The following is a 12,742-nucleotide window of genomic DNA, read 5'->3' on the forward strand; positions in this document are numbered from 1 at the left end:
AGTTGAATTTTGCTTTTTAACGTGGTCGGTTGTGTGCTATTTCGAGTTGGGAGCAATTATATGCCTTGTCTATTTAGTCATTCGGTGAAATTGCAACAAGCTAGCGGTGATTTATTACATTCCAAAATTGTGACTATGAGCGGACTGAATCCTTCTAAGGAGCCTTGCTAATTCCCTCTGGAGGCTTCTTTTTAATCTCCTGAGTAAATTTACTGATAAACAACTACTTCCTATACACTTCCGCCGGGAAAAGAGTCAATTAGGACTTCCGCTTGAGTGGAAAATGAGCTCCCCATCAACGTCTTCAGGTATTTCCAATTCAAGAAATTCGTGAACATCGGCATATTTTCCAATCAATAAATCCAAGTTCAAGAGAACGGGAAAATAGCAAGAACGTGCCTAAAATACTAGCTAAATATCAAACAAGATAAATGAAGTGTTGAATTTACGGCTTGTGCAAATATTTCTCAAATGAATTCCTCTCTTTGCTCTGCCCACAAACAAAAACCAAATTTTTCACCTACTTGAATTCTCCTCACTACCCTGCGGATCCCCTGTGGAACAGTACACAATTGTATAATATTACTGCGGCGTGGTATGTAAATAATATAGCAAATGCCTGAGCAAATGTGAAAATATAGTGCACTGCGCGAAACCTAATGTAATGACATTCTCTTATCAAACGCCCTATCAGTTGCTATCAAGATTCATTCACTGGGGAATTCACAGCCTCGATGGTGTTTATCTCGTTAGTGGCTTCAATTGGAGAGTCAAAAACTGTCGGCTTGGCCGTGGGCTAAGCGCGAAAATAAACATGTGATCAATTTGCTGATTCTTTCCGACAATTCGGAGAGGAAATGGTGAAGAGAATCACCGAAAAGGCGTATCAATACTCTTTGTATTGCATTCAAATGGTTTTGAGTTGAAATTACTGCGGACAAAATGATTAATTGATTAACTCAATTTGACAAATTTGCATCTTGAGGATTGTGGTTAAATAGAGGCTTGGGATAATGCAAATAAGCGGAACTGTTGAGTGGGAGGGGCACTAAAAAAGTATTATCAAAAAGGTCATGTTCTTCAAATATATTTTCGAAAATGAGTACTTCCACTTGAGACGACGTGTGAGACTGATCATTGAATTATCCACGCTGAATCGACTTATTTTAGAGCTCCCACGCAAGTGTGATAAGGTTTACAGCGGTGATAATTCGTAAAACAGTAATTTAATCTGATGAGAACAATTAATTACTTCTTTCTGATAAAGAAACACGGCCAAGAGATAGCGTAGTTGATTGATTGATGGCATCTTTTGGCGGTGTGCCGAGTAAATTTGCGTGGAGTGAAAGTCACTGGCAATGTACATGAAGGTGATGAATGACAAACCCCTCAGAATTGACCCACATTATCGCTCTCGGTTGTAGGAATCAGCGAGAATCAGCCAAGTTTCACAGAGAACGCCTCTTATTCAGTTATACTTTGTGCAGAGACATAAATTCAATATTGATTTTGATATTTTTCCAAGTATTCACGTGATTGAAGGCTTTTTTTTTACATGCATTTCCAGAACACTGTCCTCATCACGTGCACTTTGATGGATCTATCAAAGAGAATCTCGAGGCGGACAACAGTATTGGATATCAGAAGAGTGGAGAAGATGCTGTCACAGTTCACCTGGGCTTCCTGCAGATAAATCATCGGTATTTGCTGGAGCTGCAATTGCCCACGAATGTGTTGCCCGCCTTTCTCTCGGGAGAGAGAATCACCATTGCCAGGGATGAGAGAACAATTCCCAATGTCAATTGCAAATTCATAGAGTTTTCCGGGAAGATGAAGGGACATTTTGACCTGAAGATAGAATTTATGGCGCACAAAGAGAAGCTGTTGCGAGAAGAGTTGCATCTGGTCAATGTACAAAATACTGATGAGAAGTTGAAGCTGGTGCTGAGTGCCAGAGTGCTGGGGCGTGGGAAAGGCACGCCAATGCTGAGGAATGGGGTTCACTGTGTGGGAATTGAGGCAGATGAGGAGTCCGAGGCCTCCGATTGGCAAGGATTCTCCTCGCAAGGTGACCCAGAAAAGGAAGGCGATTGAGAGGGAAAATTTCAAGTCAATGACTGTAAATTTTACGTAGGTTTTACGAGTTTTACGCCAATAAATGAGAACGATTAGAAAAATTGAGAATTCCAGTGATAACCTCAGCGGATCTCCCGCCAAAATTCCCGGGCGGTCATCTTTCGACGAGTTTAGGTGCCCTTGCGATGACAGCGACACTAGACGTCAGCGATGGCAACACACGGTTTATGTGTTGCTCGTCGTGGGTGAAATTTTATTTGGCAGTTTCCTTCGCATTTTCGCGAGATATTGCTCTAAATTTATCACAAAAATGTAGTTAAAGTGGCAAAGTGTGAGGAATTGTAAAAATTTTGCAAGTGCGATAAGTCTTGGTGTGTGAAAATTGCACAAATAGTGCGGATCATTTGACAAGTAATAACAATGGCCGACCTACATTTGTTTTGATGAACTTCTGAGAGTTTCCTTGCCGAGGAGATTCATCTGTGTTATTTTTTCTTTGTGCATGACGTAGAGGAAAACTGGGACAATGTCGGTGTACAACCACTTAATTTACGATATGAAAAAGAAGAGGCCCCTCAAGAGGCCTCGCCTGGGGCCTCCGGACATCTATCCACAAGAGGCGAAGCAGAAGGAGGATGAGCTGACATCGTCCAACGTAAAGCAGGGCTTCACTCTGTTGCCGCATATGGAAGAGTTCGGGACGGCAAGAAATTACAATGTGACCGCCAGCAAGGTTGGATCGTTCTTCAATGCCATCCTGTCCAAGAAGGAGGAATTGATGACGCTGCAGGACACCGGGCGGAAGAAGCAACAGATCAACCTGAAGGAGAACTTCTGGCCTGTAACGGGACGCACAAAGGCCACCTTGGACACTTGGTTCAAGGACTTGGCTGGGACGAAACCGCTGGCGAGTCTGGCCAAGCGAGCGCCATCGTTCAACAAGAAAGAGGAAATCTTCGCAATGCTGTGCGAGAATCAAGTCAGCATGCAACGGGCGTCGTGGTTTATCAAGTTAAGCTCGGCATACACAGTGGCGCAATCCGAGGCGAAGAGTAAGAAGCGCCAGATGCCAGATCCGGCAACAGAGTGGACAGGAACCATGATCAAGTTCATGCGAGAACTCATTCCCAAGCTCCATGAGCACTACTACCAGGGCGTGTTGCCGGAGAAACTCCAGACCAGCGCGACAAACGCTTCCACGCCAACTTCTCAAGCCTCATCCACAACTTCTATCACCAACACAGTGCCCACTCCCCTCACCAGCCCCGCCTCGAGCATGCACAGTCCAGGAAATATGGGCTCTACTCCCACAACGAGCATTCTGGCCCCGCCTTCACCCCAAGACGAACACAAGCACGCCCTTAGGCAGTGGAATTACTGTATCCAACTCAGCAAATACATGTATGAGGAGGGATTGCTGGACAAGCATGAATTTCTCAATTGGATTCTGGATCTGCTGGACAAGGTGCGCTCTCAGCCAACAGATGATGGCCTTTTGAAGCTCTTCCTGCCCCTCGCTCTCCAGTACATGTCAGACTTTGTGCAGTCTGAGCGATTGTCCAGACGCTTGGCTTATCTAGTGTGCAAGAAGATGGGGCATATGATCAACAGTGCTGTCGAGAATGGTCACATATTTACCCAAGACGCCGCTATGGCGCCGGCAAATGGCAGTGTTAAGACAGAAACCCAAGAGACACAAAATCCAGAAGGGAGCAGTAAAATGCAGGAGAATTCTGACTACAAGGAGAAAAGCAAGATTGTGATGGCTAATGGGAATACGCCTGGAAATCCTTACACCTTTTTCAACGAATACATGTCCTGTCCACATCACAGAGATCTCATCCTTCAGTGGAGCGCCATAATTCAGGTCATCACAATTGAGTGTGCCACATCTCTGGTATGGTGTGGCATTGGGGAGAATCGCGCTTCTTCAATATTCATTGGAAGTCCTCTGGATCACCTTCCAATCTCCCCGTCTGCATTACCAATGCCACCGCGCTTCACGGAAGCCAATGAGGAGATCAGGAAGCAACTTAGAGTTGTCGAGGAGAGCATAAAGACGCGCTCAAAGCACGCTGAAGCGCGTTGGTGCACAGACAAGTGGCAATCAATCACTGGGAATACAGGGAATCGCATCTTGTCTACACTGGACGCTCTCGATTCCCATTGTTTTGATCGCATGGACACAAGTAACTCTCTAGAGACGCTCTATGTAAGAATTTTCCCATCCAGCGCTTCTTCAGTGGCCTCGGGAGGCTCCAATGGAGGCTCCAAAGATCACTCCTCAGTTTCTGAAGGCAAAGAAACGAAAGTGGAATATGATCCAAATCAGGATGCTCCGATCATAAAGATCCTCTGTGAATGGGCAGTGTCTTGGCAACGCTGGGGAGAGCATCGAGCCATGGCTGTAGCCTGGTTACTGGATAAGCGACAGACGGAAGTGACTTCGTCAAATGAAAATGAGGCCACAAACGGCAATTCGGACGACAAGGATTCGATCAGCTCAGGTGCAGGTGTCAACGGATCTCCAGTATTTCAGAAGATTCTGATGAATTTTCTGGATAATGACGCTCCAGTGCTGGAAGAGAATGGAAATCCGCAAAATCGTTCCCAGTTCACGAATCTTGTGCATCTGTTTAGTGAGTTGATTCGCCACGATGTCTTCTCCCATGATGGATACATGTGCACGCTGATTGCCCGTGGAGACCTTACCACCAAGGGTATATCTGCAACTCAGCCGCACACAAATGTAATTCCACCTGGACCAATATCCAATCCCACGAAAGCGTCTCCGGGAATGCATCCTGGACTCGATGAAGATGTATTTGCGGGCATTGAGTTCAAGTCAAAGATTGAGGAGTTTGATGATAGCAATGTGGATGATGATTTGGACAAATTGCTTCAGCACATCAAGTCGGATCAGCAGAATTCCTTGGACGCGCCAGATAGTCCCAAAGATCCTGAGAATTCCACTCAGGGTGCTTCTCATATTGGCATAGGGACGGATTCAACAGTGTCCAGGCATTTCCTGTACACCAAACACTTTCCACTAAGTCAGGATGGAGATGTGGCGTCTCAGCATGATTGTAATCAGCGCTACATCTTGCTGTTTGGTGTTGGCAAGGAGAGGGATGAGAAGAAGCATGCGGTGAAGAAGATGTCTAAGGAGATCTGTAAACTCTTCTCCAAGAAGTTCAGCATCGATGTGGCCGAAGGTGGGAAAGTGAAGAAACATTCGAGGAGTGAGTTCAACTTTGAGTCCACCACCAACAAGTGTCAGTCAATGTCATACTTTGATCAGCACTTTGTCACCTGGCAATGTGCGGTGACTGTGCAGGAGATGTTAAACAGTTTTGCACTGGGGAACAGCAATTATCTGCCCGTGCAGGAGCACGTCGCTTTTCTCTTTGATCTCATGGAGATGGCATTCAATATCTATGGACTCATTGACATGTGCATTCAGATTCTGAAGGAGTTGCCAGAGGTGGAGAGTCAGCTAATTGCAAAGAGTTCCACTCTTGTGAGGAACTATACGACATCTTTGAGTTTGTATGTCGTGGGCGTGCTGAGGAGGTACCACTGCTGTCTCTTGCTGTCCCCAGAACAGACTTCTGCGGTGTTTGAGGGACTGTGCAAGGTGGTGAAGCACGTGACAAATCCCGGAGACTGCAGTTCTGCTGAGAGATGCATTCTGGCGTACTTATTCGACCTATATAGCTCATGTTCACTCCTGAAGACAAAGCCGCAACCCACTGAACCTTTCCACAATGCTTACCCAAAGATCAAACAAGCTCTCTACTCCACTGTGCAGATCCAGGCTTCCACGCATATTTACAATCGTGAGTTCATGGTGGACATCTTTGCGCATCCGAAGCGCGGTGGAAAGATTGAGACGGGCATGGGAAGATTACTTAACGAGTCCGGCGCTAATCGTTACAGCTTCGTGTGTAACGCAATCCTGGCGGTGGTGCGGGAGAATGACAATGACCGTCTCAATGATATCGCGGCCACATGCGCTGAGCTGACGGCTTGCTGCAACACTCTGAGCGCCGAATGGTTAGGAGCTCTGGTCGCACTCTGTGGCTCCAGCAATGAGACTTTCTATCCGGAAATCGTGAGCCAGGTAGATGTCCAAAATCTCAGCATTCACAACGCTCTCGCGGTGTTCACGTGCATCCTCGTGGCGCGACACTGCTTCTCACTGGAAAACTTTGTGGCCAGCGTGGCTTTGCCGGCTTTGGTGACTGTTTGCAATGGGGCTGGAAGGGATATGACACCCGAAGCTGAGGCTGGCGCTCGATTGACGTGCCATCTTCTGCTGCGTCTCTTCAAGACCATCGAAATTCCCCAGCCGGGACTCTATTCAGTCAGTACTTCGCCCAATCCCATCATTTCCGGACCGGCGTGCAACATCAAGCTGAGTTGTGATAGACATTTGCTAGCCGCAGCTCACAAGAACATCGCGGTGGCTCCTGTGCTGGCTGTCCTCAAGGGAATTCTTGTTGTGGGCGATGCAATGGCTCACAAGGCGTCATCAGTGCACAGCGGTGGAAAAAGGAGTGGACTCAATACACCTGTTCATCCCGGCAGCACGCCAAAAAGCATGGGAACAGCTGGAGATCTGAGCCACATTCTCGGAACAAGTGAATTTGGACTTTTGGGCAACTGTGACGAGCCAATGTTGGACTCCACGTGAGTGATTTTAATTTTTTTATGAGTGAAAAGTAACAAAATAAACTGTGTATTCTATGTTCTATTTCTCTTTTCTTCCAGTCAACAAAGTCACAGCGTTCATAGCGAAAATGCATCCAGCTTATATGACTTTGCTCAACACGTCCTCCGACAGATTTGCTCCCAGGAATGGGTGTTGGAGCGATGCCTGCAGAATGCAGAAGAACTCTGTCAGCCTGGAATGCTCATAGATACAATGCTGACGCCAAAACAAGCTCAGAGACTTCTTCATATGATCTGTTATGCTGAGAATGAGTCTAACATGAAGGCAGAAATGGATCAGAAGTCCATAATTGTGCGGATTCTTGAAAATCTAGAGCAGTGGTCTCTCCGAATCTCCTGGCTAGATCTCCAGTTGATGTTCAAGCAGACTAACTCCAGTTCTGCTGAACTAACAAATTGGCTGGACACTGTGGCGAGAGCGGCAATTGATGTGTTCCAAGTGAGCATGATTGGGACGAAGCAAGAGAAGCCGTCTATATGGTTGGTAGCGCCGCTGGTGTCCAAATTGCCCAGTCAAGTGCAAGGGAGAATTTTACGGGTGGCCGGTCAGGTGTTGGAGAGCACAAATTTCTTCGGAGCGAAGGGCAGAGACAGTGGCAATGGGAGTAGCAACGGAGGTGGCAGTTGCAGTAAGAGAAAGGCCACAACTCAACTGAGTCATCAACCATTCCTGGGACTGGTTTTGACTTGTCTCAAAGGCCAAGATGAGCAAAAGGAGGGTTTACTGACATCACTTCATTCGCAATTGTCACAATTCCTGCAATCCAACAAGGAAATGGAGAGAATTGGAGGAATAGAAGATCCCCAAGGCAGAGAATCAATGCTGGACGCCCTTCAGCTGAGGTTTTCCTTAGTTGGTGGTATGTTTGATTCGATTCAGAAGAACGCCGCCTCCACGACTGACTGGGCAATTCTCCTGGCTCAATTGATATCACAGGGTGTGATTGACTTGACCAACAACTCTGAGCTCTTTACCACTGTTTTAGACATGCTTGCCACTCTGATTCACTCAACTCTCGTCTCAGACAGTCAGTCGGAGCGCGACGACACGAAGAAGTCTTACACGAATCTTATGAAGAAGCTGAGAAAGGAGCTGGGCGACAAGAACAATGCCTCAGTGAAGTTTGTCCGGCAACTTTTGCCGCTCTCAAAACAGACTTGCGAAGTGATTGCATGCGATTCCGCAAGTTCATTGACTGACACGAAGGGCAACAAAATCAGTGGTTTCGACAGCATCGACAAGAAGCATGGATTGAGAATTGCGGACAAGCAGCGCGTGAGTGTGTGGGATCTGCTGGAGGGTCATAAGAATCCGGCTCCCCTTTCCTGGGCATGGTTCGGCGCTGTGAAGATGGAGCGCAAGCCGCTGGCATACGAGGACACGCATCGGCTACTAAAATACCACACGCACAGTCTCGTGAAGCCGAGTAGTTACTTCTATGAGCCTCTGCCACTGCCTCCGGAGGACTTGGAGCCATTGCCGGAGAAACCGGTGAGTCTCGCCGCGGTGCCTAAGCAGGACACATTTGTAAGGATGTTGTCTTTGCAGAAAGAGGACATGAAGGCGGATACGCCTTCATCTGTGGACCAGTCACCTGGTCTGATAGGCGCTAATGGCCGGGTGAGGATGAAGGGTCGGCGACCGAGAAAACCGAAGCCTGGCCCGGCCAATATGCCCATCAATCAGCCACAGCAACAGCCTCAGGCGCCGCCACAGCAGCAGCCTCAAATGCCAAACAATCCAATGGGTCCCATGCAGATGAACATGGCGAACCAGATGAACCAGGGCATGCAGCAATATCAGCAAGGCCCAGGCGCTATGCAGCAGAATCCGGGCCAGATGATGCCTGGACCGCAGATGCAACAGGGCAACCCGATGCAGGCTCCTGTCGGGGCACAGGCACAGCAGCCCCAGAATCCGGGAGGCATTGCATTCGGCGTGGGAGGACCACAAATGGGACAGGGTGGACCACAGCAGCCGGGACCCCAAGGACAGCAACAGGGACCGCAACAATGGGGTGTATTTAATCCGATGCAACAACAACAGCAGCAATTAATGTACAACCAGCAAACCATGGGACAGCAGAGTGAGTATCTTAAGACTGTATTTTCTTAACACTAGCTAGATTGTTTCAGTTTCGATGTTAAAGATTTTCCACTTTTGTCTTTGTGCGTAAGGATTTTCCACTGTAGAGGACATCTGTGGGTTTGGCTTAGATCACAGTTTGGAATTGATTTTGTAAAAAAGGAATAACCTTTGCTTTCTTTAATCCATGATGATTTGAGACTAAAGCAAAGGTGATTTCCTAAGGAAAAAGCAACACTTTCTAACCATATTCTTGTTTACTTGTTTTGCAGTGAATCGCTTCGAACGGCCCAGCATGGCGAATCAATCAAAGCAGGCTCTCTCCAATATGCTGCGACAGCGCCATCCCTTCATCGGGGGCAATCAGGCGACAAGTGCGAATTTCAACATGCAGCAGCAGCGGCAGCAACAGATTCCCTTCATGAGGAACACTCTGAGGGCGAGTCTAGGCGGACAGATGGGTCCGGGTGGTCAGCAGAGCATGAACCCCGTGATGGGACAGAATATGGGTCAGATGGGCCAGGCCATGGGCGGACAAGGCATGGGAGGACAGACTATGGGTGGACAGACAATGGGTGGTCAGGCAATGGGAGGTCAGGCAATGGGTGGTCAGACAATGGGCGGTCAAGCAATGGGCGGTCAAGGCATGGGTCCTGGCAGTCTGATGACCCAGCAGTCGCAGATGGGCCAGAATCCAATGAGTCAGGCTCAATCTGCACCGCAGGCTATGATGAGTCAGGCGGGTGGAATGATGGCGTCCGCGAGTGGCGGCATGATGACGCAGGGACAGACGACCGCAATGGGACAGGCTCCGGGCGGGATGATGCAGCAGCAGCAACAACAGGCTCCTGTGACAGGTGCTGGAGGCGCCACGGGAGGCATGGTGGGCCAGACAATGGGTGCCGGAGGAATGCAGACAATGCAGCAAGGTGGTGGCCAGCAGGCGATGTTCCAGAATCAGCAGTACCAGGGAATGGCGCAGAACTTTGGCGGTTACGGCGGTCAGGCGATGAACCAGCAAGCGGCGCCTCAGGCCATGATGACCAATTTTAGCCAAATGAGTGCCCAGAGAACATCTCAGGCGGAATATATAGCGCAGCAGAGGGCTCTTCAGGCTAACCGAGGGCAGTACATGCAGCCGGCGCCAAATGTGACCATGAACAACATGGTGGCACAGGGAGCAGCACCGCCATACTCGCGCCAAGGACAAACTGGCGGGAAACCGACCCAGGCGCAGCAACAGCAGTTCCAGCAGGTGAATCAGGTGAACCAGCAGAGAATTCGTCAGCAGATGATGATGCAGCAGCAGCAAAGTAAGATGACCAGTGCGGTTGTCCAGGACAGTTTGTAACATTATTCTGGTGTGTTTTTCAGGCATGGGACAACAGCCAAATCCGCAAGGAATGGGACAGGGTCAGAACCAAGGCATGGGTCAGCAGCAAACACCAGCTCTCGTGGCCCAGCTGCAGCGGCAGATGCCGAATCAGCAGAACATGATGGGCCAGCAGTATCCTCACCAACCACCGCCGTATTAGCCGCGGCAATTCCACTGAGATTGAGATGATAGAGTTAAGAAATTTACAAAATATTTTATATTTATTATTCAGCATTGTATTCAATTCAGTAGTAGGAGAATATATCATTTTATCACAGAAGCACTCATATATTTTGTGGTATCTTTTGAATTTCTCCAACTAAAAGTTGTCAGTCTGATACCTGCCACCGGAGGGCCTTGCGGTCAATGTGGTTTCCTTCCTCGGCCATTTTCGTGGAAAAGGCCGAATGTGACGTCATTATTTGTGCAAATGTCAAGAAAACAAACAACGCAGGGATTTTTTGCACATATTTCGTGGCATTTTTACCAAAATGGGCCTCAAGCGACCACTACCAGGCAATCCCATCGTCTTCCTGGACATTCGAATCAACGAGGAGAGAGGTGAGATGGTGAAAGTGCGTTTTCCCTGTGCACTATAGCGTTTGTTTACTTTTCAGTGGGGCGAATGGTGATTGAGCTCCGGAAGGATTCTGTTCCCAAGACGGCCGAGAACTTCCGCTTGTTGTGCACGGGAGAGGTGAGAACTGCTTCTGGCAAGGTTCTGTCTTATCGCGGAACCAAGTTCCACAAAGTCCAGCGGATATTCATGGCTCAGGGAGGAGATGTGGGCGAGAGCATCTATGGCCCCACATTTGAGGATGAGAACTTCAGCCTGCCTGTGAGTATTCTGAGAATTTGTCGTGCAGACGGTGTTATTGACGTGACTCTCTTGCCTGCAGCATGACGAGGGCGCTGTCTCCATGGCAAACTATGGGGCGCCGAACACAAACAGCTCTCAGTTCTTCATCACTGCCATCAACTGTTCTCATCTGGACGGGACTAATGTGGTGGTGGGCTACGTGTTGCGTGGCTTGGGCATCCTGGGTGACATGGAGAAGGTCACGACGGACGAGGGCACTCCTACGGCCAGCATTGTAATCGAGAATTGCGGGGAGTTGAGCGAGGGCGCCGATTGGGGCTTCTGCGATAACGATGGCCTGCTGGATCAGTTGCCGCCTTTCCCGCTGGACTGGGATGACTCAGTGTTGGAGTTCAATGTCGAGCAAATGGTGGAGATTCTCACGACAATAAGGAATGCGGGCAATTACCACTTCAGGAATGGTGACAATGTCAAAGCGATAAGGCGCTACAACAAGGCCATCCGATACTACCAGTTCTTCAGCAATGCGCCACTGTGTGCCGCCGATCGGTGTCGCCTCGAGAAGGCCAATGCCATGAGCTGTGTCAACATAGCTGCCGTGCATCTCAAGTCCCACAACTTCCATGACGCGATACAGATCTGCAATGAGGCCCTGAAGCTGCATCCCAGCAATTCTAAGGCGCTCTTTCGTCGCGGGCAGGCGGAAATCGAGCTGAAAAACTACGAAAATGCAATCAAAGATCTCAAGCGAGCCTATAACCTCGTGCCTGACTGCAAGAAGATCCTCGACGAGTTTAATAGGGCGAAGCACTTCCTGCTGGAGTATCGCGACAAGGAGAAGAAGAACTTTCAGAATATGTTTCAGTCATAAGTGCTGCGGTAAGTGTTGCATAATTGACGTGGAGAGGCACTGATAGGATGGATGGATGGAAATGAGGCCAGATGCACCACCAGAGTGGCGGAACGTGGTGGGAATTTTTGAAGGGATCCCCCGTGGGTAACATAATTATGGACCAACCAACTCTTTAATTAAGATTAATGCCCAAGACACTCCGTGTGTGATACGACCATTTGCACCACAAACTTGTTGAAAAATCGCTGCACTCTGAGAAATCACGCTGCAAGAATGTATCAACATTGAGGGTTTTAGCTGTAGATTCTGTGTGTAAATGTCTCAAGGAGTTACCTACCGATTTATGAATGTGAAAAGACAGTGTTCTGGGAGGCGAAATGATATTGTATAAAATACAACGCGCAGTTGGTTGTAAACAAGCGAAATTTTTTATCAATGACCTACATATAATGTGAATCTATTGATACGGTAAATCAAAAGTAGCTTTTATGTGACGTACTGTATAAATAAATCAATGATCGTATTTGCTAATTTGCGGTTTTCTATCTTCAATCAATGGTTTCGCTGTGTTTGCTGTGATCTTCTGCCTTCAGTCAGGAAGAGAAGCTGACTGAAAGTGCCTCAATTTCTACTAGAGCGATATCTTGATGCAAGTAACTTCTCCCTGAGCGCTTCCGCTCGTATTAGGGAAAAAATTTAAATGTCACGGGAAAGAGAAACTCGACGTGCGGGTGGACATAACAGGTTTAATATTGTACAAAAAAGCTTCCGGCATCACAGTAACACTTCGGTTGGATT

The 12,742-nt window shown here is 48.1% G+C and overlaps 3 protein-coding genes across 5 annotated transcripts; all 3 read left to right on the forward strand.

The window, feature by feature from the left end:
- The first annotated feature begins 7 nt into the window (after window positions 1–7).
- LOC132265106 (adipose-secreted signaling protein) lies at window positions 8–2,171 on the forward strand. Its single transcript, XM_059765604.1, has 2 exons — window positions 8–308; window positions 1,568–2,171. Exons 1-2 carry the CDS (start codon window positions 284–286, stop codon window positions 2,092–2,094), a joined length of 552 nt encoding a protein of 183 aa, XP_059621587.1. The 5' UTR covers window positions 8–283; the 3' UTR covers window positions 2,095–2,171.
- Window positions 2,172–2,302: 131 nt separating this feature from the next.
- Window positions 2,303–10,548, forward strand: LOC132262419 (mediator of RNA polymerase II transcription subunit 12). 3 transcript variants are annotated; one of them, XM_059761801.1, is made up of 7 exons: window positions 2,303–2,487; window positions 2,588–6,768; window positions 6,850–8,302; window positions 8,360–8,897; window positions 8,989–9,012; window positions 9,169–10,209; window positions 10,271–10,548. In XM_059761801.1, the coding sequence occupies exons 2-7, from the start codon at window positions 2,603–2,605 to the stop codon at window positions 10,429–10,431; spliced, it is 7,383 nt and encodes a 2,460-aa protein (XP_059617784.1). In that variant the 5' UTR covers window positions 2,303–2,487; window positions 2,588–2,602; the 3' UTR covers window positions 10,432–10,548. The 3 variants fall into 3 exon arrangements, with proteins under 3 accessions (XP_059617784.1, XP_059617710.1, XP_059617864.1); XM_059761727.1 differs by having other exon boundaries at window positions 2,303–6,768; XM_059761881.1 differs by lacking the exon at window positions 8,989–9,012 and having other exon boundaries at window positions 2,303–6,768.
- A 146-nt stretch (window positions 10,549–10,694) lies between these two features.
- Window positions 10,695–12,011, forward strand: LOC132262637 (peptidyl-prolyl cis-trans isomerase D). The gene is made up of 3 exons (XM_059762001.1): window positions 10,695–10,832; window positions 10,889–11,109; window positions 11,171–12,011. Exons 1-3 carry the CDS (start codon window positions 10,763–10,765, stop codon window positions 11,960–11,962), a joined length of 1,083 nt encoding a protein of 360 aa, XP_059617984.1. The 5' UTR covers window positions 10,695–10,762; the 3' UTR covers window positions 11,963–12,011.
- Window positions 12,012–12,742: the final 731 nt, after the last annotated feature.

The sequence above is a fragment of the Phlebotomus argentipes genome, unplaced genomic scaffold (assembly GCF_947086385.1).
Source record: "Phlebotomus argentipes unplaced genomic scaffold, Phlebotomus argentipes genome assembly contig_6, whole genome shotgun sequence".
NCBI lineage: Eukaryota > Metazoa > Arthropoda > Insecta > Diptera > Psychodidae > Phlebotomus > Phlebotomus argentipes.

Excerpts from the sequence above, each read along its gene's own strand:
- LOC132262637 (XM_059762001.1), top strand. The coding sequence starts at position 10,763 with ATGGGCCTCAAGCGACCACTACCAGGCAATCCCATCGTCTTCCTGGAC. Across the intron at positions 10,833-10,888 it reads TCGAATCAACGAGGAGAGAG|TGGGGCGAATGGTGATTGAG; the intron begins GTGAGATGGTGA and ends TTTACTTTTCAG. Across the intron at positions 11,110-11,170 it reads ATGAGAACTTCAGCCTGCCT|CATGACGAGGGCGCTGTCTC; the intron begins GTGAGTATTCTG and ends TCTTGCCTGCAG.
- LOC132262419 (XM_059761727.1), top strand. The coding sequence starts at position 2,603 with ATGTCGGTGTACAACCACTTAATTTACGATATGAAAAAGAAGAGGCCC. Across the intron at positions 6,769-6,849 it reads GAGCCAATGTTGGACTCCAC|TCAACAAAGTCACAGCGTTC; the intron begins GTGAGTGATTTT and ends CTTTTCTTCCAG. Across the intron at positions 10,210-10,270 it reads GATGATGCAGCAGCAGCAAA|GCATGGGACAACAGCCAAAT; the intron begins GTAAGATGACCA and ends TGTGTTTTTCAG.
- LOC132265106 (XM_059765604.1), top strand. The coding sequence starts at position 284 with ATGAGCTCCCCATCAACGTCTTCAG. Across the intron at positions 309-1,567 it reads CTCCCCATCAACGTCTTCAG|AACACTGTCCTCATCACGTG; the intron begins GTATTTCCAATT and ends ATGCATTTCCAG.